Source organism: Mus musculus, chromosome 10 (assembly GCF_000001635.26).
Source record: "Mus musculus strain C57BL/6J chromosome 10, GRCm38.p6 C57BL/6J".
NCBI lineage: Eukaryota > Metazoa > Chordata > Mammalia > Rodentia > Muridae > Mus > Mus musculus.
The window spans coordinates 122,901,747-122,925,337 of record NC_000076.6 but is presented as its reverse complement, the minus strand read 5'-3'; the positions used below and the strand labels follow the sequence as shown (position 1 = coordinate 122,925,337).

Here is a 23,591-nt window from a genome sequence, read left to right as displayed (position 1 = left end):
TAATCCCACTCCTGGGGGATCTGGTGACCTTTGCTGTTCTCTGTGGGCACCACATACACACAGTGCACAAAAACACATGCCGGTAAACACTCTTACACACATCAAAATAAAACTTAAAAAGTCTATTCATCTTTTTATTATAATGTGCTGTATAAACTCAATATAGTTTGAAATGATATTTTTATGTCGTTCTAATGTTGATTATTGACTCTTATATTTTAGTTGCTGCTGCATCGGAGTCATTGCTACTCTGAATTACTATTATTTATTTGAATCCCATTCGTATTAATGCTTCAGAAACTCTATTGACTTTGTTAATTTTTAGTTGCCCTTTAAAATTGATTTTCATTATGATAAATGTACATAAAATAAGGTTGACTGTATGTACCACTTTGAAGTTTATGTCCAAAGTGCTTTTCGGTGGCATTAAGCACATTCCCACCCTGATGCAGCCATCACCACTGTCAATCTCTTGTGCTTCTTCCTCTTTCTAAGCACAGCTAATCACACAGCAGCTACCCCTGTCTCCCCTTCCAGCCCTCAGCAACTGTGACAACCACTTTATGCCTGATAAGACCTGTAGTAAGAGGAATTCCACCTGTAAGAGAAACCACACAAGACGGGCATGGTGGCACACGCCTTTAATCCCAGCACTCGGGAGGCAGAGGCAGGTGGATTTCTGAGTTCCAGGACAGCCTGGTCTACAAAGTGAGTTCCAGGACAGCCAGAGCTATACAGAGAAACCCTGTCTCGAAAAACCAAAACCAAAAGAGAGAGAGAGAGAGAGAGAGAGAGAGAGAGAGAGAGAGAGAGAGAGAGAGAGAGACACCACACAGCAGCTGTGCATCTGTGACTGCCCTACTTCCAGTCTGTGAGTCGGAAGTGCAGTTTCCAACTGTGTTTCTCTAATGTGCTGGTTGTTTCAAAGTATCAAATTCTGGCTTTATAATGTATCCTTTTCTAATAGTTCTTTCAAAGCATCAAATTTTGGCTTTATAATGTATCCTTTTGGTATACCTGCTGTCTTTTTTGGCCTTCTTTTTCCTTCCATGACTTCCCTTGGATTTATTCTGCTGCCTTCACTTCTAGTTACTGAAGTACCAGGGCCTTGGAACTGGAAGCCTGCTGCAGCACTCAGGAGGAGCATATACAGACGGACAACCTCACGGCTGTGGTTCTGTAGAGAGAGCCTGCGAGCTACTGTAGGCTGAAAACACCAAGACGGGTCTTTTTCTGAGCTTACAGGGTTCTTTCAGACTTTGGGTTTTTTGTTTTGTTTTGTTTTGTTTTGTTTTGTTTCCTGTGGTCAAAATGCCAGAAGGCTATGGTTGGGGATCCTTAGGAGACAGGGGAAGCTCTATATAGAGTTATCTTAGAGCATGGAGGAAGGTAGTTACTTCCGGTATGTCAGAGGTGAGTGGAGCCTTGATCTATGCTTAGCACATAAACCAGAGAAAAAGACTGTCAAAAATCCAGCCTTTACACTTTCCATATGTTGCACTCTTTCAAATCCAGGTCATTTCTAGGTCTCAGTATAATTTTTCTCCTTGATTTATAAGCTGTTCAGACACTCGGCAGTATTTCATGTGGGTCTCTTCCCACTATCAGCTGAAGCAATACACTATTATTTTAGTTTCCCTAGCTAGTTACATTGATTTAAAGCTTACATGTTAAATGCTTTAAAATTTTTTACTTATTTTATATATGTGAGTACACTGTCACTGTCTTTAGACACACCAGAAGAGGGCATCAGATCCCATTACAGATGGTTGTGAGCCACCATGTGGTTGCTGGGAATTGAACTCAGGACCTTTGGAAGAGTAGTCAGTGCTTTTAACTGCTGAACCATCCCTCTAGCCCCATTAAATACTTTTAGCATGTTCTTAAATAGACAAAAAGCACAGCCTATTTAAGCCGATTACTATCCTTTGTCAGCTAATAATGTTGTTGCTGTTGAGTTTGTTTGTTTGTTTGGGGGATGGAATCATTATGTTCCTCGGGCTGTCTGTGAACTTGTGATTTTTTTCTGTCTCTGAGGTCCAATTAGACTTGAGGTGGGTGTTACCATATCTGGCCAATATGACAATTTAATCCAGTAAATGAGTTCTAACAACCTTAACCCTATAGTCTTTCCTATGGAGGATGTGTTTATGCCCACCCGCATACTTATTTATATGTCAGCTTACTAACCCACTCGCTTTCTTGGGCCTTTCATCTGGGGTCTTTTCCTTCTCTTCTATGATTAGCATATCCTTCAGATTTTTCTTCAGAGATTGGTCAGCAATAAGATTTCTCAGTTTTGTTATGTTTGAAATTTCTTTAATAAATTTCCTTTAGTGATAGTTTTCCTGCACAGGGAAAAAAATCTTCTAGGTCAGTGGTTCTCAGCCTTCCTAAAACTGCCACCCTTTATATAGTTCCTCATGTTGTGGTGAGCCTCAATCATAAGTTATTTTGTTGCTATTTCATAACTGTAATTTTGCTACTGTTATGAATTGTAATATGAATAGACATCAGAGGGGGCTGCATCTAAGGTTCTTCAGTTTCTTAAGAAGTGATTATTTAGGACTTGAGAGGTGGCTCAGCAGTTAAAAGCACTTGTTGCTCTTCCAGAGGGCTTGGGTTCAATTTCTAGCACCCACATGTGTTGTGATAAGTATTTGATATTAATTGGGCATTTCTATCCCACCTTAGATCATTTAGTTCCCAGATAAAAGATGCAGAAATTTTTATATTTATAATAAACCTTAACAGCACAAGAGCTGGGCGGACATCCACCCTCTAAGCTGTTTTGTTTGCTTCCGTGTCAATAGCTTTGAGATATGACTTGCCAAGTTCTGCCTGGGCTGCTCTTACTCTGACTGGCCAACCCTCATAGCCAGCTCTCCCGATGCCTTGTCCTATGGGATCGTCTCCTTTCTCCGCCTTCTCTCAGGAGAACTGGCCAATCAGAGTTAAGAGCAGCCAAGGCAGAATGTCGACAGGGAAGCCGACAAAATAGCTTAGAGCATTGATGTCTGCCCAGCTCTGGTGCTGTCTAAGGCTTATTACAAATATAACACAAAAGTGTCTTTTATTTGGGGACTGAGTGATCCAAGCTGGGGGAGAGCCCACCCCCCTGCCCATTAATGTTTGCCATAACCCACACATCGGGTCACAATCATTTGTATCTCTAGTTGCAGGAGATCCGATGCCCCCTTCTAGCCTATGCATGAGGTGCACATACCTGGTGTGTAAAACATAAAAGTAAGTATGTTTTCACAAATTAAAAAATGATTATATTTTCCTTTAACCCTGAGCCATCTTGACCCCTGCGCCCCGTTTATATTAGGCTCTTCTCCTTGATCATATTTTCTTTTCTTTCCTGATTTTGTTTGTTTGTTTGTTTAAGATTTTGATTTATTTTTTGCAGACAGGGTTTCTCTGTGTAGCCCTGGCTGTCCTGGAACTTGCTGTGTAGACCAGCCTGGCCTCGAACTCAGAGAACCACCTACCCCTGCCTCTCAAATGCTGGCATTAAAGTCACATACTACCATTCCTGGCTCAGTCTTGACCATGTTTTCAAAGCTCTTAAAATGCTCCGATGCTAAGATACTTATTTATATTTTTGCTAACAAATCCAGCACGGGCATGTTTGTCAGGCCGGTTCTACTGGGCTGCTCTGCTGGCTTAGCTCTGCTGGCTTCTGCCCACAACACATCATTTCTCGGTGTAGTAGCTGAAACTTTCCTGCCAGAGCTGCTTTCTTCTAGGGCTTCCAGTTTCCCAGGGGGCTGTGAGGGCTATCTACCCTGGTGTCATACTACAAAGGAAAACTCTACTGCAATCTTCTTCTCCTGTCTTTGAACTACTCAAAAGGAATGATTTCCTAATGGCTGATCAATATGTGGGAGAACCTGTCAGCAGGACTAACCTGAAGTGGGAACATGAGAACGAGGAAGCCGTGGTGGCTCACACCGAAATCCCAGAACTGCTGGGGCAGGGGCTGGGTGCTCATTCCAAGTTTGAGGATACCCTGATCTAGCTAGTGAGATCTAGGCCAGCAAGCACTCCATACTGGGACCTGTCTCAATCCCTCCCCCTACTCCCAAGAGTTACTATGTTGCTTTTGTTTCTTTTAAATAGGGTTTCATGTAGCCTAAGCTGACTTCAGACTCCTTAGCTGAGGATGACCTGAACTTCTGACCTTCTTGCTTCCACATCCCAAGTGCTGTGATTATAGGCAAGACCCACCAAACCCAGTTGATGAAGTGCTAGAGATGGCACCCAGGGCCTTGTGCATGATGGGTAAGCACTCTAGCTCAGCCCCTGTTGGTAACTTTTAAATAAATCAAGTTCTTTGTCATCTGTATCTTGGTTCACCTTAAGGAGGATTTTCACATGGTCACAAACGTAGAAGACACGTAGTCCCTTCCGTGGTTTGGTTTGCCGAGCTATTCCTACAGCCTCTGTTGTAAGTCATGAGTCCCCAGGACACTATAAAGGCACAAACCTGTGAGGGTCGTCTGGATCACAGTTAGGAAGAAACTGAGTGATTGCTTCCGCTACTTCTTCGTTGGATAAGACATCCCAGAGTCCATCAGTAGCCAGGATCAGCACGTCATCTGCTCCGTGCTCATATCTGGAGAGATCGTAGACTCTGACCTGAAAAGAGCAGAGGGGAACCGCAATGTGAGTCATAGAGGAGGATGCTGCTTTCTGTCTCCAACCAAGCAGCTTCTGACTCCTAGCCTCTCCCTGTCTGGCCTAGTACTTTTCAAGGATGCACTTGAGGTATGTGATTTCACAGCCAGCTTTGTGGAGTGGACAGCCTCTTCCCAAGGCTTGCTTACAGACACTTAGACCCAAGTCACAGCTGTGAATGACCCGGGGAAGGGCTGAATAATTAACAAGAAAGAGCGGAGTTGAAAAGCTAACGGTTGAGATATAGCTGAAGGGATGGCATACACGTGGACATCGTGTGAGTCAGGATGAGCAATGGGCTGGCCTGCTCATCTTTCTCTGTATATATTAAGAGCCTATCCTTTTCCAAGTGCTATAAACAGAAAGAAAAAAAAAATAGATTCTTCCATTTAAGTCTATAGGGGAGATGAAGTCCATTTGGGATTTTAAGAAATGGCTCCATATGTGTTTGTCAAGGACTAAGAAGACATACTTATTTAATGCACTCATTTGAAATCCTTCTTGCCTGTTTCTTCTAAGGCCAAAGAGTCCAGAAACACCCTCCCTCCCCCAGGTAAGGGTGAGGGTTTGATACTACACTTGGGCTTGATGAATCCCAAGCTGGGCACAAGGTCAAGCTGCACTTCCAAAGCCATCAGACGGGTTTCACACTGTCTTTCATATCTAACATTGTCTAATAAACTACTTACGAAGGACAGAACATCCCTGGAAAACTAGAAAGAATGAAGAGATCATAACCCTACGCTTACCCTACTTGGACAAGGCTGGTGGGGGCAGGGAGGAGCAAAGGGGAGTTTGGAGGTTTCGTCTCTGTTCCTTCCTGATGCTCCAGAGTCAGGTAACTCACGGGCTGAGGACAACATCAGCTTCCCCTCTCTCAATTCCTCTGCCCTACATGGCTGGAGAAAGCATGTGGTAGGCTCAGGGAGAGAAGAAGAGAATGTGGCATATATTGCTGCTCTGGTGTCCCTTCACACTGGTGACACTAGTGGCATCTGGCCATCTTAGGCACAGGCAATGGGCTTCTCAGAGGTCTACCAGATGGCTCAAATTCAGTCTTTGTTCCAGAACAAACAGTTTGTCTAGGCCAGTGACATCCTTTAAGGGACTGGTCCTGTGGGTTAGCAGCCAGCTTGCTGGGGTAGCTGAAACCTAAAGAATGCTTCACCGTGATAAATGAGCACAATTAAAAAGCAGTCACAGGGGCCAGGCCTTTACAGTCCAGAAGACAGTAATAATTAGCTAATAGCCCAGCACATGGAGCCCCTCCAGGGTAAGAACATACAGGGGCATATTCTACCTGCTTTTAAATATTTTTTTTTTCCCCTCGAAAGCTATCCTTGCTTGGTACTAAGCTGACATTCTGGAGAAGGTGTTAAGCCTTCCAAGCTAGCAGAAGTGGGGTCAGTGAAGCTACAGATACCCCTCCTTGATCGGTTCATGTCTTATATTCCCTCGACAGGAGACAACCAATCCCCCTTCTCTTTGTTTTCTGTGGTTGCTGGGCATGTCGGAGCATATGGAGCTACAACATTCATATACAGAGTCCCTATAAGAATTGATATATGGAGCATCTCATTCCTCAAATGTTAGTGTGTGGACCAATCAGCCAGAGAACTTGAGTGCTCACAGATGCTTCTTAAGTTCTGGGGTAAGGCAGGAGAGCTGCAGGAGAGGGGAAGTCAGAGGTGCGAATACCTGGACCATATATTGAGGAGCAAGGCCACAGGAGTCCTACTGAGCCTGGAAATCAAAGGCTCTCTAGACTCTGTGATGCCAGACACAATTCGTTTCCTAAGACTATGCAAAGGACCATAAATGTCACTCCCGGGCTCCCAACTCTAAGTCCTACCTCACCATGTTAATTTCATGATGTGTTAAATGAGAGCCGGAGAGCTTCCAACTGGCGGATCTACAATAAGCTACTGTGATCGTCTTAGCTCCACGGAACAGGAAATAGTAAGTAACGGGAGGTGGGGGAGTGTCGGGCGGTTTAATTTTACATCTGTAGTTAAGAGGCGCTTCCATCTGCCTTTTGGCCCTTCTTAAAACAGATGTTTCCAGGATTGAAGACAATACCCAATCTTGGGTTCTGCCATGTGAACAGGGTACCCAAATGGCTTCCAAATGCTTTTAACTGATCCAAGAAGTGGTAAGTTGATTCCTTCAGTCTGAAGTCAGCCTACCCAGTAGTAGGGAATCCGGCCAACGGAACCACGTGGGTTCATACCAACACGCTTGGAAATGCCGCTCCTCAAGTCAGTCAATAACTGGACTCCAGTTCTACTTGCTTTCCCACTCACAGCTCACTAATGTGGTTCTGACAGCCAACACGAACGTCCCTTTCAATACCATTTTCCACATAATCTTTATGTAAAGAATCCAAAGCCAGTAGCGACCCCATTCCTGGGGCATTCCTCAATTAACAGCCTTTTAGGTTCTTACTGTTATCCTTTGTTTCCTGCCCTTCAGCCAATTTCCAGAGGACTCTGCCAACTTTCCACTTACAGCTCGAGTCTTGTACATTAACCTATGACGCAGAATGCTTGGGGAAAACGCTTTCGGGAAAATTGGACTGGTGTGTAAGCCATCCACCCCAGCATCCATCCTCACAGGTAACCAGGGCTTCAGTGGACTCCAGGGTTTGCTGCAGACCTCATGTTCCCTCCCTGAAGAGGCTGCTGGCCTTCCTCCATCAGAAACCATCCTCTCCCAGGGTTCCTTTGTTCACTTCCTGCAATAGCTTTTGATGTTCCTGGAAGCCTCACATAAATCTAGCAGGCTCCGAGGTGCAATAAGACTAAGACATCTATCTGGAGGAGTGTTGCTGCAGGAGCCTGGCAGACTACCACACCACGCACACCAGCCGACATGCCTGAAACACCACAACTCAGGTTAGAGTTGCCGCTATGCTACGCATGCCGCTGCGTGCTATGAACTCAGGGTTTGTGTTAGCCATCCATACAATGTCTTCTGAAACATAATGGCTTAATTACAGAAAACAAAACTTTCGATATTTTTGTTCCTCATCATGCAAATGTTAAACTACTGCATCTATGGGTTATATCATATTTAACTACAGTTATATCATATTTAACTCTAAGAATCAATATGTGAGTTACTTACTTCATAAAAACCACTGCACAAATGTCAGTTTGGATGGAAGGGAGTGTTTCTAACAATTTCTGAAGTTACCCTAAGCCTGTGTCTGCCATTTTCAAAAACTATGTATTTATGTGAAGTGTTTTCAAGATTCTGAGATCAAAATATTGATCGGATCTGGAAAATGTTGAAGATGCCATGTGCCCAGTAGTGTTAGAAGCTCACCCCTCCCTCCCTCCCTCCCTCCCTCCCTCCCTCCCTCCCTCCCTCCCTCTCTCCCTCCCTCCCTCTCTCTCTTTTTCTTTCTCTCTCTCTCTGTATGTGCTTATGTATGTGTGTGTGTGTGTATGTATGTGTGTGTGCATGTACGTGTGTGTGTATGTACGTATGTGTGTGTATGTATGTGTGTATGTGTGCACATGCCTGTGTGTGTGTATGTATATGTGTATGTGTGTTTGTGTGTGTGTGCATGTGCCTGTCTGTATGAGTATTCATATGCCACATGGATGCAGGTACATGCGTGCCATGATGTGCACATGTAGGTCAGAGGGCAGCTCAGATGTCAGTCCTCGAGTTCTACTTTGAGACTGTTTTATGCCATCAAAAACAAAACCAAACAAAACACCCATGGGACACTTCATTTTTTTCTTTTGAACCCAGGAAACCCAGTCTCTGTGAGGCCTAACTTCTACAATTCTGAGAGCTCTGACTCTTACTGAGAGAAATAATAGTAAGCTAATTAAAACTATAAACTTAAACACTCAAATCAATGTTTATTAAGAATGACAGGACAGCCAGTGTGACACAGCGGAACCCTGTCTTGAAGTCTTGAAATATCACAAAAAAAGGAGGAGGAAGAGGAGAAAATAAAGAGAGAAAACAAAGGAAGGAAGGAAGGAAGGAAGGAAGGAAGGAAGGAATCCAATAGATTGTTGGACGTGTGCATCCTCTGCTTCCCTTTCAGAATTGTACAAATACAAAACTGTGTCCGGATTGCAAACTTGCATTTACGTTCTATCTAGGGTAGGCCACATTTCCCCATAGCAAGCAGAGCTCACACACCCTGCTCTGACCCAGAGTCCCTTATCCTTCCGTTTAATCAGCTTCTTTGCAAGTCTGCTTTTACATAGCAGGCTACATTTCCTTTCTTAATCCATTAAACAGCTAACTCATCAACTTGCATTCATTTTTCTTTCCTAGATAGGTGGTCAATCCTAACTATCAAGACTTCACGGCAGGTAAGGGACTTTACAGGAAAATCATGGTAAGGTGACTCTTACGATGGTCCACCATGTTTCCTTCTCTTTGTCAAAACATCTTCACGGCAAATCAAGTGTCTGCCTCCAAGCACACTGGTCTCAGCAATCCCTCCGCCATCAGAATGCTGCGGTGCCATGGGTCTGGAACTTCAGAGGCCAGCACTTCTGAAGCTGTGAGGTGCTGCCTAACCTTAAACCACTTCCTCTTGGGGCAGTTTCTCTAGGAACCTGGCTGCCCTGCTCTGAGGATCTAAGATCTAAGATAAACCAGGTGCTGCTGCAGGGACTCAACTCTCAGCCGAGAGCCCACACTAACTGCCAGCTGCTGAGCGGTCACCTGAGACTTCTACCCTAGCCTTGCCTTCAGATTCCAGACATCGAGCTCCCGACTGGGAGTCTCTGAGGGGCTCTGCGGGAGAACCATCCAGATCACTCAGTCTGTGGGCCACAGAAACATTAACAGTAATAATCACAGAGTCAGGAGAGCCAATAGTTTGGAAAGTGGCCTGTTCATAGTCAACACAAGGCAAAAAGGGATGTATTGAAAAAAAAAATACTTCCAGGTATCAGCGGCTCTCAACCTTGCTAATGCTACAACCCTTTAATACAGTTCTTCATGTTGTAGTGATCCCCAACTATTAAATTATCTTCATTGCTACTTCATAACCGCAATTTTGCTACTGTTATGAATAGTAATGTAAACATTTTGGAGAGAGGTTTGTCAGAGGAGTCGTGGCTCACAGGCAGAGAGCCACTGCTCTATAAGTTTAAGCTGGGACACTGAACTGTCTGGAATTTTCTCTTTGATCTCTGTCTACACGTGACGCTCATTAGTTTTGCTTCTGCCCATCAGCAGGAAAACAGTAAGAAAATTCTCCCTGGGTGGGGGCTAAGAGAATTCTAGAACTGTCCATGAGGCCGGCTCAGTCAGGGGGAAGGAAGAGAGATCCATGTTTGCTCTCAGTGCCGCCTGAGGTTTCTAACCTAATAAATGTGTATTAACTAGGGAGTTATTTTGACTCTCTTTTATATCTATTTTTAAATTGGTTCAGAAAACTCAGAAGGAAAAAGAATTAAATTATTTTCTTCTTCAGACCCTAATAATTCTTTTCCTACAGGCTAGAAAGTAAAATTGTGTGTGCGTGTATGTGTGTGTATGTATGTTTGTGTATGTCTGTGTGTATGTATGTGTATATGTGTGTGTATGTCTCTGTGTGCATGTATGTGTGTATGTATGTCTATATATGTAAGCATGTATGTGTGTGTGCGTGTATGTGTGTATATGTATGTATGTCTCTGTGTGCATGTATGTGTGTATGTATGTCTATATATGTAAGCATGTATGTGTGTGTGTGCGTGTATGTGTGTATATGTATGTATGTCTCTGTGTGCATGTATGTGTGTATGTATGTCTATATATGTAAGCATGTATGTGTGTGTGCGTGTATGTGTGTATATGTATGTATGTCTCTGTGTGCATGTATGTGTGTATGTATGTCTATATATGTAAGCATGTATGTGTGTGTGTGCGTGTATGTGTGTATATGTATGTGTGTGTATATATGAGTATGTATGTGTGTATGTATGTTTGTGTATGTCTATGTGTATGTATGTGTATGTCTCTGTGTGCATGTATGTCTATATATGTGATCATGTATGTGTGTGTGTGTGTGTGTGTGTGTGTGTGTGTGTGTGTATGTGTGTGTTTGGAGACATGGACACACCAGCCCTTGAAACCATGTGAAGGCAGGATCATTATACTAACAGTCCTCTGCCTACATTGCAGGCACAGTGACTCTCTGAGGTGGGTCTTGTTTCACAGGAACGCGCTCTTGCTTCCTTCTTCCTGCCCTACTTTCTCCCTTTGTATCATCTGCTTCCTCATCTGAACTCCTATCCCTCAGGAAGCAAGCAACAGGGCTTGTGGCTAATTATTCTTCAACGAGTCTCACTTAGAGATGGCCCCTAATTCCAATTTAGGACGGACAAATTCTCCCTGTGATTTTCTTTTTCTTTCTTTATTATTTTATTTTGTTTCGTTTTGTTTTTTGAGACTCAGTCTCTCTCTTATATGGCTCTGGCTGCCCTGGAATTTGCTACTTAGACTAGGCTGGCCTCCAACTTAGGCATCCACTTTCCTGTGCTTTCTGGTATTGAATTAAAGGTGTGCACCGCCATGCCCATTGTGAGTTTTTGTTTTAAAATATGTTCTCCCATTTCTATCCGCCAAAGAGAACGACCGCTTTAGAAGGCTTGAAGACTGTCTGGCATAACAACGTTCCTCACTCTCTAGATTATTCTCATGCAACCACTGTAAGCTTCGCTTGCACAACTGACTTTCCTTCTCATGGTACCTGAGAATTACTGTTTCTTATAAACTAGACGGCAGGAGCACAAATGGGGATTGTAGCCTGGAGCACAAAAAGTCACCAAGAACCAGAAGACTACGGGCGTTAAAACATAAATAGAAGGCTGTAGATATCCTTCGTGATTGCAAGGGGAGTACCAGGACTCCCAGACATATTTCCCTTCAATATGAAACTGCCTCAGTGTGAAACAGTCTTCTGGAAGCCAGTAAGAAAGAAGGGGAGAACATTACTGCCCATCACCACACACCAGACCTCATGCCCGGGATTTCACTGACGCTCTTATTTCCCCCTACCCATAATCCACCAGGCCAGGCCAAGCCAAGCCCCACGATGAAGGAAAAGCACCTGGGAGCCAGCCGGCGACTGGAGTGGAACTCAGACTCGAGCTCTTTGTCCTTTATGAGAGGAGAGTTTCAGAACAAAAAGATTACCTAGATAGAAAAAAAAAATTCCCAGGATTGAGCTAAACGAGCTGGCGTTATAAGAAACAGCTGACGGACTCCCGAAAACCAGAGAGAGGAGAGGCGAAGCAGAGAGAAAATTAGCCTGATTGTGGTTCTGTCTGGCTGGGCTAGAAGACACGACTGCCGAGCAGGGTTAGGGAGGGAGAGAGGGAGGGAGGGAGTTGGCTCTGCAGAACAGCCCCCAGACAGAAAAGGGCCTTGTTCTTCCAAGAGACCAAACTGGGGCACAGTCTTGGAGTGGAGGCCGGAAAAGAAGGGTGAAATTAGGAATCCTAGCTCTACAGAGGGCCTGTCACAGGCCCAAAGGGGCGGGGAGCAGGGAACATCTGGAAGTCGAGGCCTTCGGCCTGTGCCAAGCTGTCTGAGTAACAGGATGCTTGTGTGCCGGGCTGGAGGTGGGAGGACTGTTAGGAGAGAGGGCGATGCTGAGGGCTTGGGCACCGGTGCCTGAGTTAACAAATCAACTCAGTTCTGAACTCTTCAGGATGCACAGTTGAGCCTCGAGCTTCCTAGTTAGGCAAGAGCCAGACCTGGCCGGAGAGGCCCGGGGGAGGGGCTGCCGTCGGTGCGGTCACACAGAGAAAGCCAGGTGCTGTTGACATGGAGAGTGAAAGTCTCCTACACAGCCCCGCAGCCTGCTGCTAGCAAGGCCCCTGTTCCTTTGGCGGGGGCCTCTTGTGGAATTCAGGTCTTGGCTAGAAATCTCTGCTTTAGACCCCAGAAGGTTTGAGAGAGGCTCCGGAAACCTGGCGGCTGCTCTTCAGGTTTGGCAAACTCAAGATTTTTTTTTTTTTTCCCCAGCGCCTTGTGTTCAGCAAAACTGAAGATGTGTTTGGCTAGAAAGAAACCCTTCTCTAATTTTTAAAACCCCGCTGCAATTTTTTTTAAACATAAATTTGATCCACATGGTTTTGATTTATTTGTACTTAATTCATCAAATCAAATTAGGAGCCGCAGTGATGAGTGGGATCAGTGGGAATTTCCAAGAAGGGTTTTGAGCTCTTTTTCTTAGAATTTTCTTAGAATTGAATCACATCCCTCCCCCCCCCCCCCCCCCCCCAGCTCCAGTCCTTAAAACCACCAGACTGAGCTGGATTTGAAATTTAGAACCCAAATGAGAAGGAAAAGATCCATGCTTGGCAGAGCCCAAGCATAGCAGGAAAATACGGGGGGGGGGGGGGGGGGGTTTGCAGAGGACGTGGGCGGGGCGTTCGTGAGTGGAGCGGGAAGGCCCTGAAGACCCAGGAGCAGTCTGATTCTTCATTAGATGGCTTAAGTAAATTAACCCGCTTTTCTGGGATCGCAACAGAAGCCGCCTAGCTATTTCTCTCTTGGATATGATCTTATCATTCCCTTGAGTAAAGGGTTTTAGCCTTAACGAGTGGAGATGGGGTGTGGGGGTGAGGGTGGGGAAACTATCTTCTTTTTTTTTCTGTTCTAACCTCCACACTAGTCAATTCAAACTGTTCCTCTTCTAACGGCGCCCTCCCCCCTCTCTCCTGACTCTGGCTAAGGCGCGTCCATCTGGAAACATTTAAAATGTATAACAAATTTAATCTTGTGCAAGAGATCTTGGTATATACACTCCATATCCATTAGGCTAAATCGTAGGCACGCAATCATCTCCTACACAGTTCTGTCTGGTTCAGGTTTACATACACAGAGGCCATTACAGTCCTTCCAATTACCCACTCTACTGAGCCATCATCTGCAGTCTGAGGCCAACAGCATCCGTCAGATGCAGTCTGAGGCCAACAGCATCCATCCTAGAAACTCTGACCGTGGAGGACCAGGGGCTCTGGAGTTCAAAATAGAGGTGACTTTTTCAGAGCCTCTCAAACCAGTACATGCTGAGTTACTCTGAGCTTCTATTTCTTGACTCTTGCTCTTGCCACAGTGACCTTGTACCTAATCAGATGTGGGTTATAAGTGCCAGCTCGCTACTTGACGGTGTATAACCGTCAAGTATTATAATTTTATTTTCCTGAATCTCAATGTCCAGTATACAGGATGGTTAGAATAACTGTCTACCTCACAACTCTGTTAGGAATGACGTGCTGCTGTGAAAATCCTAGGGATGCTAGACGGAGCACAGGGAGACGTTCTTACAGTACAGTTTCAGCTAAACGGGAAATAAACTTCGGACAACCTAATCTCAGCGTGATGGCCGCAGCCAACAACCGGCCCCACAGATTCCAACTCGAAAGACTTTTCAGAGAGAGCTGGTTTTTCTCAGACTAAGAACAGCAGCGCAGTAACGAGATGCTCCTTCAAGTCTAACTGTACCACAACCACACTGAGCCAGGCTCCCCTGTACAAAGAAGTATCTGCATGTGTGCATGGGCGGGGGCTGAGGAGGAGGAGGAGGCTTTAAGGCTGCTTGAAAAAGCAAAAAATGCTTCATTAGTATTTCCTGACATCCCCAGGGAGGCTTCTAAAGGGCAAAGGTTAGGGTGCCATTTAGCATGTCGGATGAATGCTTTCCCCCAAGGGAGAAAGTACAGTTTTATGAGCCCAGTTACAAACCCCGTGCTCGGTGGAGTTCAAAAGGAAAGAGTTCAAGGTTCAGAATTTATTACTTTCCTCTGGTGAGAAGCAGCCCTGGCTGTAACTCCTGGTCCTAGCGTTGGCCAGCATGGAGGGATTAGGAACTCGAGGGGGCTGTGGACATTCTGCCCAGTGGGGACCTTGCTATCCAGAGCTGCTCTGAGAGAAAACACCTGTAGCATGGATGTGGACTTTAAAATATATATATATAAATATATTATATATACATACACACACACACACACACACACACACACACACACACATATATATATATATAGCTAATTCCATGTACCAACCCCAGGGTCTATGAGGGAGAGGTGTCTTTCATGCCTAATGTTTACTAGAAATTTCCATGCCGGCTCTAACTCTGATGCTCTCAAAAGGGATTATCCTTGTTTAGAGCTCTGCCTGGGAACTGGGCCTAGATGGTTGTTGGTGCCCACGGAGGATAATGGAGTAGACACATGGTCTGAAGGGCAAACCTCAGGTTTGGAAGTCACTTGTAGCCTGGTATGAAGGGTGAGCTGGGCCCATCAAAACTCCTCTCTCCGATACGGATGTGTGGCTGAGGGGTTGCCTGGGACCTGTGGGATGTGGCTAGCTGGTTAGAACAGCAGAACTCTTGTAGGCTTCTGCGGTGGCCCTGCTGTTCATTCCAGAAGCACACTCATAAGGCCTGGTTATTCCAATATTCATTTTTGTAGATACTAGAAGGATGCCTTCTAATAGAATTAAACACCTCCTTTGTGCGGTTACTTTGAGTCAATTTGTGTTGTTCCTCACAATAAAAATGAGCTACATCAGAAAAGCAGATACTGAACAGGGTGCAGCCTCATAACTAGGGACTTCATCAGTAGGGAGGCCAAGACAGGAGGATCGTGAATGTGAAGCCAGCCTGGGAAATACAAGACCCCTGTCTCACATTCCCTTCTCCAGTACACACTAGGCGTGCGTGAGGGTGTGCGTGAGTGTCTCAGTGGTAGAGCATGCAATGAATTGCCATCTCCATTATACAACTTTACTTGGGCAGAACACATGCATGGAGCTGAGCCTATACATTCTGGTTATTTCCAGTATAACATATGGCTCTAGTAGCTCATTCTTCACAGTATGGCAAACAGTATGACTTGTTCTTCTCTACCACAGAAAGTGGGAACTAAAGTTCTCTCGGTCCCCCAACCTCCTCTCCTGCTAGAAGAGTGACAGGATCTTAACCAATGAGATTTAAGTGAGTACACATGGGGCGGAGCCTGTTCCTACACCTTTCAGGAAAAAATACATTATTCTTATGTGTGGGAGGAACCCACGAGGCCCCGCCCCTAGCAGAGGGCTACTGGCAGCTGCTGGCTGTTGGGGGAGGGGAGGCTGTTTTGCTTTAGGGGTGTGGTCTTCAGTGTGCTATTCATCCCAGCGGGTGACCCGACACCCATGTACATATGGGCAGCACCAACTGGACTCAATGGGTTATTTTTAAAAAATGGAAAGAAAGAAAAGAGGAGGGTGTGAAGTAAAGGCTGGGAGGGGCAGGTCATATTGTGGGAAGGGGACCTGGGGGCAGGGATCGAGGGCATGTGGTTAAAATGTATTGTGTACACATATGAAATTCTTGGAGAATAAATAAATAAATAAATAAATAAACAACAGAATAAACGAAGCCTAAACACACAAGATATAGAACAGCAGCAAAACAAAACCACAAAGGAAGTGTAATGCTTGGAGCTGCTGCCTCCACCCTGCGGCCATGAAGGAAAAGCCAGAGAAACATAGGCGCAGCCGCCTAACAAACTCCAGGCTTCTTACTGTGTAAGAAAAATCCACCTCCATACCATTAGTACATCTGGTTGGTTGGTTGCTTGCTTGCTTCCTTCCTTCCTTGATTTGTTTTGTTTTGTTTTGTTTTGTTTTGTTTTGTTTTGTTTCAGACAGGGTCTCATTGTGTAGCCTCAGCTAGCTTGAAACCAACTACATCGATTAAGCTGGGCTCAAACACATAGATCCATTGACCTCTCTGCCTCCCAAGTGCTGGACTTAAAGGTGTGCACCAGTACGCTATGCCCTGCTTCACCTGTTGTCTGAGGCAGTCTCCCTGTGTAGTCCTGACTAGCTTAGGACTTGCTATGTGGACCAGGCTGACTTGAACATTCAGTGATGTTCATCCCTTAGTCTCCTAAGTGCAGGGACTGTGTCACCTGTGTCACCATCCTTGGCTGACTATTAGATTTTTATATTGTCAGATTTGTCTTTAACGTGGAAACAAAATCTACTCTATATAATACACCATGAAAACCAACATAGAACCTTGTAACATTTCCAGTACTGTAGAAAATATTGTAGGTCTCGGTCTCTCTCTCTTCTTCTCCCTCTCCCTCTCTCTCCCTCTCTCTTCCCCTCTCTCTAACAGACAAAATGACAGATATATTTTTCAATTAACTTCTCCAAATAACACCCAAATGACACAAGTTCTCTCTGGTTAACTAAAATCAAGTCAAAGGAGATACCCAGATGAATAGCTGAGCTACGAGGCATTGATTTTAAATGCCTCAGAAAATATTCCCCTGTGAATATGAAGAGTAGACAAAAAGCATGACTTCTGTATGAGACACAGAAATCAGGATGTCACCTCAGGACAGTGGCTCTCAGCTTTCCTAATACTAAGACCCTTTAATACAGTTTCTCATGTTGTAGTGACCCCCTCCCCCTGAACCATAAAATTATTCTCATTTCTGTTTCATAACTACAACTTTGCTACTGTTATGAATTGTAATACAATTATTTTTGGAGATAGGGGTTTGCCAAAGGGGTCTTGATCCACAGATTGAGAACCCATGAAGATGTCGATATATATGAGCTAAACCACAGAAAGAATTGGATGCTGTGGATGGGGAACAGGGAATTCTTGGCAGGACTGGATGTAAACAGGCATGAGAAATTCAAGGTCATGAACAATAACCAAGTTCAATTGGTTTGTGCAGGAGGGGGAGGGGAACAATACAATGATCTGATTGAAAATTTATACCAAATGTCAAGCCTGCAATGACTATTGGAGTTGGGTTTTGGTCCAAGACATGGGGTACTACCAAAGACTGCTGGGACATGAGGAGTCAGCATCCATGGGGGGATGCTCACTTTATAGCAATATGTGGGAGGAATTGAAGGAGGTGGCACAGCTCGCTATGTGGATGATGAGGGCATGAATCTAAGTACTCAAGGGGAAGGCAGGCTGACATGAGAGACATTAGACCTGTCAGGCACATAACATTGTATTGCATAAAATATAAACAAAAGCATCATGGTACCTCTGGAGCTGAAGACAGGAATGGTTTTATGTAGATGTTGGAGTCATGAACCTTTAAGTCATGGTCCCCAAGTCCCCTCGTCACTCCAATAGTTGCCATTACTCGGGCCTAGGAGTATAAGCAGAGAGTTATCAGAAATACACATAGTAACAGCATCCTGTCCCAATTCCTCTTGCCTATTTTTCTATGCCATTGGATGTTAACTGAGATGAGTCGTATTAGCAGGGAAAGGCTCATCAGAATCATTGCTGTATCTCAGGCTTGCTGGGTGTTGCTGTCTGTCTTCAGCTTGCTTCTGTAGAGCAGGGAGTGAAGGGTGCTGAAAATAAACTAAACGTAATGCGTGTATTGTCTACAGCAACTGAAATCAGTTCATACTCAATCAAGAGCATCCACTCACCCATCCACCATCCATCCATCCATCCATCTAATAATTCATCTATCTATCCACTCACCATCCATCCATCTACTTACCCACCATCCATCCATCCACCCACCCATCATCCATCTATCTATCCATCCATCTATTCATCCATCCACCCACCCACCCACCCTTTCATCCATCCACCTACCCACCACCCACCCACTTAACCATCTATCCATCCACTTACCCACCCTTTCATCCATCTATCCACCCACCCACCTACCCATTCATCCATCCACCCACACACATATCCATCCATCCATCCATCCATCCATCCATCCATCCATCCACCCACCCATCCATCCACCCATCCATCTACTCATCTACTCATCTATCTATCTATCTATCTATCTATCTATCTATCTATCTATCTATCTATCCATCCATCCATCCATCCATCCATTCACCCACCTACCCATCCATCCATCCATCCATCCATCCATCCATCCATCCATCCATCCATCCACCCACCAAGCCATTCGTCCATTCATCCATCCAAACACATGTACACTACAGGTATTCACCGAACACTGGCTACGTCCTTGGCAATATCAGAAGCATTAACAAAAGGTATAGTAAGTCTGGGGCAGTTCCTGTCTTTGCAGATCTCTACGCTTAAGTTTTGTGGCTAGAGTAAATAAATCTTTAGCTTCTCCGTGATCTGCCACAATATTCCTAAAACTCCTTCTGGTGGAAAGGAACAAAATGTCAGTATGCACAGACTTCTGGACTGTAGCCTCACATTCTCTATAAACTCGTTTTGTGGAATTAACATATTGCATTAATATCTACACAGCCAGCTCTCCTAAAGTACCTACTATGTGTACACACCATGTTGGAAGGACACCAAAGTCCAAGGCTCCACCTCTATTATGAAGGAGCTTGGTCAAGGGGGTAAGAGACATGTATCCAAACTATGAAATGTGCTTCAGTTCTGGAACGCTCATCAACAATGGAATATGTGAATTTAGAGGAAACGAAAACTCTACCGAGAAGGTCCCGTGGAGGAGGCAACACTAAATTTGGTGTCAAAAAATGGACAGAATCAGATAGGCAGACACAGAGGGACAGACTGCCTGTCAGGCTGAGTGACATGAAGCCTAATGGCTGAACAGTGGGTCACCAATAGTAGAGTCCATAATGTTGCAGTTCAAATACCTGAGCCTGGATTTTCCTCTGTTACTTGGATAATAACATTAAATACTTCATAGAGGCAAGGTTGAAGTAAAAAGAAGAGGAAACACTACAATTGAGGGCAGGTGAGAAGGCACCTGATATTAAGTCTGACAACCTGACTTTGACCTCTGGAACCCACCTAGTGGAGGAAAAGAACTGATTCTGGCAAGTTGACTTTGACTTCCACATCCTTGCTGCAGCTCTTAATTAAATAAACGTAAAAAAAGAAAAGAAAAAACTCCCACATTATAATTCAACAAAGTATCTTCATCCTTGTCTCTCTGAAGTCCTGTGGATTTGAGGGAGTCTCAAGTCAGAAGGCAGATAGGGTCTACAGTACTGTAGAAATGAGACCATGACACTTTTAGGGGCTGGGTTTAAAAGAGAATTTCATACTGAGGCTCAGGGTGGCCCTCAACTCCTCCTGCTGAAATCCTCCTGCTTCAGTCTTCTGAAGGCTGTGTGGCTACAGACTTGAGCCACCATGTCATGGCTTGTGTGCGTGTGTGTGCGTGTGTGTGCGTGTGTGTGCGTGTGTGTGCGTGTGTGTGTGAGTGTGTGTGTGTGTGAGTGTGTGTGTGTGTGTGTATCACAGGAATGTGTGGAGGTCAGAAGACAACCTGCAGGATTCAGTTCTTTCCATTACATGAGTTTCAAGGATCAAACCCAGGTTTATCAGGCTTGGTGGCAAATGTCTCACTGAGCCATCGGGGAGAGACAGAGTCATGGATATCATCTTTCACTGTGTACATGTATGAAATTCTTAAAAAGAAAAAAATATTTAAAAAACAATAGCAACAACAACCAAAAACATCACTGCTGACAACCTTCTAAAAAAAGACAGCAGTCCATTCTCCTGTCCAGGAGACACATTAGACACAGGTGGACAGAGTATTTAGGGACTGCGCATGTATCAGCGACTGGGGGATGCTTTGGTATTCTCGTGAGTCATTTCTTCTTGATAAATATTATCTAACGCTGATAAATGATCCACTTGAAGTATCTCTTCAGTGTGGCCGCACTGTCCTCTTCTAACTGAAACTCTTAGCTCTGAATCGAAACAAGTTGTGTTCAGAGGAAGCCTACAGAGGAGGATGCAGAAGGCGGCTTGGTTAACTGGGGATGGGTTCCAAGGCTCCTCATCTCTGTGCTAGCCTCACTAGCTCCTCCACATGTGCTCACGGGTCTCATATCTATGGTCTTCTTTGAGTTCAACCATGTTATTCAGCTTTTGCTTCTGACTAGGGCACTGGGACCCAGCGATGGCTCTGCTATCTCAGTCTGGGCTCGTGATTCTGTAGTGTAATTGCAACGACACTCTGGAGTCCCTTTGTTGGGGCAAGCAGGAAAGCTGATGTACAAAGTGTGAACTTCAGTGGTGGAAATGAGAACCCCGGGCGAGCACCCCACACTGGCGCTGTCCTCTGTTGGGTCTGTGTTTCTGCCTGGGTTGCTTTCACCTTGAAGTCTCAGCTGCCTTGTCTTCCAGTAGAGGTAACAACACAGCCAGCTTGACCTGCCTCTGAGCTTGCTGTCGGTTGTGAAACAGAATGACACATGTGGAAATGGTCGTGTTTAAACCTCAAAGAGGGACTCGAGTGGACAGAAACCGGGGCATTTTCATAAAACCGACTTTCGTCTTATGGGTTCACCCATACCTCTTAAATCCTCCTACTCTCTGCACCCTCAAGACAGGTGACCTCAGGAATGATGCAAATGATGTTTGTTCAAGTTGTCAAGGCCATAAAACCCCAAACTGCCCCAATCTGTGAAGCACACAGCACACAGACTGCCACAGGCTATACAAAGCAAAAGGCCACAGATACCTCCTCTCATTCCAGGGGTGAACTTGAGCCTACCTTCTTGCCTTCTCCATATATAAGGGGGAACTTCAAGTCATCATCCTCAATGGTTTTGTATGCCCTGCAGGGGAATAAACAACATTTGAAAACAGGTTTGAACTCGATTAGCGACCCTCTGCCCTGGCACAGGCTGCTGCGTGCCTCATTTTCCTGGGGATTCCTGACACTCACCACATTGCCTCTTTATTTATATAGTCACTCTCTATGCTCCATGCAAAATTGTGTGTGTGTGTGTGTGCACAATGACAAGCCAGGAAATGTCAAGTCTTCATATTCTTAGAGACAAAGCTACATATAATTATCTGTAATATTATAAGGGGAGGTGATCCAGCCATTGGACTCTTCTTGCGTCTGCAACTGTGATAAACAACAGTGCTCAGGGGTGAATGGAGCCTGCATCTCCTCCAAGAGGCAGTCCACCCCTTCAGGGGTCATTTACATCAAACATCTTCTATTGGGATGACTGGGGACAGAGGACACTAGCACCCTCTGACCTCAGGATGGGAGTCAAGGTTGATGGAAAATTGTCTCACAATAGCTTTCTGACAGCCATTTGCCACACAGAAATCTATTTTACGCCTCATGGGTTTACACTGGTCATGGTTGTCTAGATGCCACTGCCAGCAAATGAGACCATGTGTCCCAAGTCTACACATAAGTGAGTTTAAAAAACAAGCAGGCAAACATCATAGCCAGTTAGCAGCTATGTCCTCAGCCAGAGCAATCTATTTTTCTGATTTTGTTTATTTCATCTATAAAGTGAGATTAATACACATGATACAAAGGGTTCTGCACATAGCCTCCGCTCATTAACAACCCAATTAGGGGCAGCTATTAGTCATATTTAGCAGGTAGTTACCTTTTGGTGTAAGCTATTATTAGAATCTAGCACCAGCTTAGGGATCAACCGTGTTGAGTGGTTCTCAACCTCAGCTATATAATGAACTATATAATGCAAGCGCTTTAAGACATCCTGAGGAGCAGGCCACATCTCGGAGCATGAATGAGCATACACTGGATGTGAGTTAAGCTGTAAGCTTGATTATTGAGAGGGGAGACTGCATAGATTCAAGGAGGAGGGTGGAAATGGGCTGAGACAGGCTCCCACATGAGCATGAACAGGCATTCGAGATGCTGTGTGGGTGAGGAGTCAGTCTTAGACAAGGAGGTGATGAGGTAAGAATCATGCGCAGGGAATGGCCAGCCTTGAGATGCCAGAACAGGAAGTTGGAACTAGAAAGGAGGCAGAAGGCAGCAGATCTAGAAGCAAGGACAGGAAGGTCCTCCCTCCCTAGAGGAAGATGGCTACCAGACTCAACTGGCTTGGGAAGGTAGAGGGAAAGCTGTTCTCATTCCACTATCAAGCTCAAACCCTCAAATCTTCTCAGGGTAGAGGCCATCAGGACCACAAAATCCTAGTCACATGGCTCAACACTGCCCGGAGTTGCTACTCCCGTACCGAGGCAACTTCAAATTTTTCATGTTACATTTTAGCTTATTAATTTATCCTTAGAACAAAAAGTTAAAACGGAAACAAGGATTAGGGGATGTAGCTCAATTGGCAGAGGGCTTGCATGAGGCCCGGAATTTAGTTGTAATGGCAGTAGCTGGGAGGTAGGAGCGAGCAGATCAGTTCAAAGGGATAGTAAGGTCATCCTTGGATACAGTGTATTCCCAGCCAGCCTGGGCTATAAGAGACTCTGTTTCAAAATGACTAAAAACAGAAAGGATGCCCTTGGGAGAAGAAAGAGTTACTCTGTTCCCGCTGGGGTTAGTTTTCAATAAAACACAAACCCTTCCTCCTCCTCCAGTGACAAACAAGGATAATCTTTGTGCTGAGAGAACATACAAACGCGCCCTCCCACTCATTCTTCCTGGGTACCAAGCAGAGTTCATTATATAAGTGGACTTCCACGTACCAATAGGAAGACTTGAATAAAACCATAAATGCTTGGGACTAGAAGTGGCTTAATGGGAAAGCTCACACTCAGCATGGGTGATACTTGGGTTTGAATATAAGTACCAAAAACCAAACAACAAACAAACAAACAAACACCCCTAGAGAATTAAATGGGAACCAGATGGAAGTCTCTGTAGACATGCGGCTAAGAATAATCCCAGCAGATATAATTTACTGAGGCCAATACCGGACTTGGTAGTTATGTATAGTTTTAAAAAGTCTTTCGGAGACCCCATCTTACAGACGAAGAAACAGGGTGAGGGAGATTAACAAGTTATGTCCTCAAGGTCACACATTAAGTGAACGGCCCTCCCTATACCAGAAAACACTGCAAAGATGGATACCATCAGCGCTGACCTTTGGGGATGCTGCCCTCTGGCAATGAGCCTGGGAGGAGACCGCTCTGAGTAGGGAGCCGGAGAATGTCTGATGAGGAAAAGAACTTG

The 23,591-nt window shown here is 44.9% G+C and overlaps 1 protein-coding gene and 1 long non-coding RNA gene across 5 annotated transcripts in view; one reads left to right on the top strand and one right to left on the bottom strand.

Annotated features, from left to right (window-relative positions):
* Ppm1h (protein phosphatase 1H (PP2C domain containing)) overlaps positions 1-23,591 on the bottom strand; it is a 268,368-nt gene that overhangs the window by 20,458 nt on the left and 224,319 nt on the right. For 3 of the 4 annotated variants that reach the window (NM_001110218.1, XM_030245116.1, XM_006513742.4), the window contains 3 exons: positions 21,183-21,246; positions 17,724-17,831; positions 4,493-4,644 (listed from right to left, as the gene is read on the bottom strand). In NM_001110218.1, the coding sequence (NP_001103688.1) occupies positions 4,493-4,644; positions 17,724-17,831; positions 21,183-21,246 (324 nt within the window). Of the gene's footprint in view, positions 1-3,363; positions 4,645-17,723; positions 17,832-21,182; positions 21,247-23,591 lie in introns of those variants that run through there. The other variant, NM_176919.4, reaches the window with a different exon arrangement.
* On the top strand, positions 6,243-7,915 carry Gm51818. The gene is made up of 3 exons (XR_003949041.1): positions 6,243-6,642; positions 6,738-6,835; positions 7,156-7,915. It is a non-coding gene; the product is annotated as a predicted gene, 51818 (long non-coding RNA).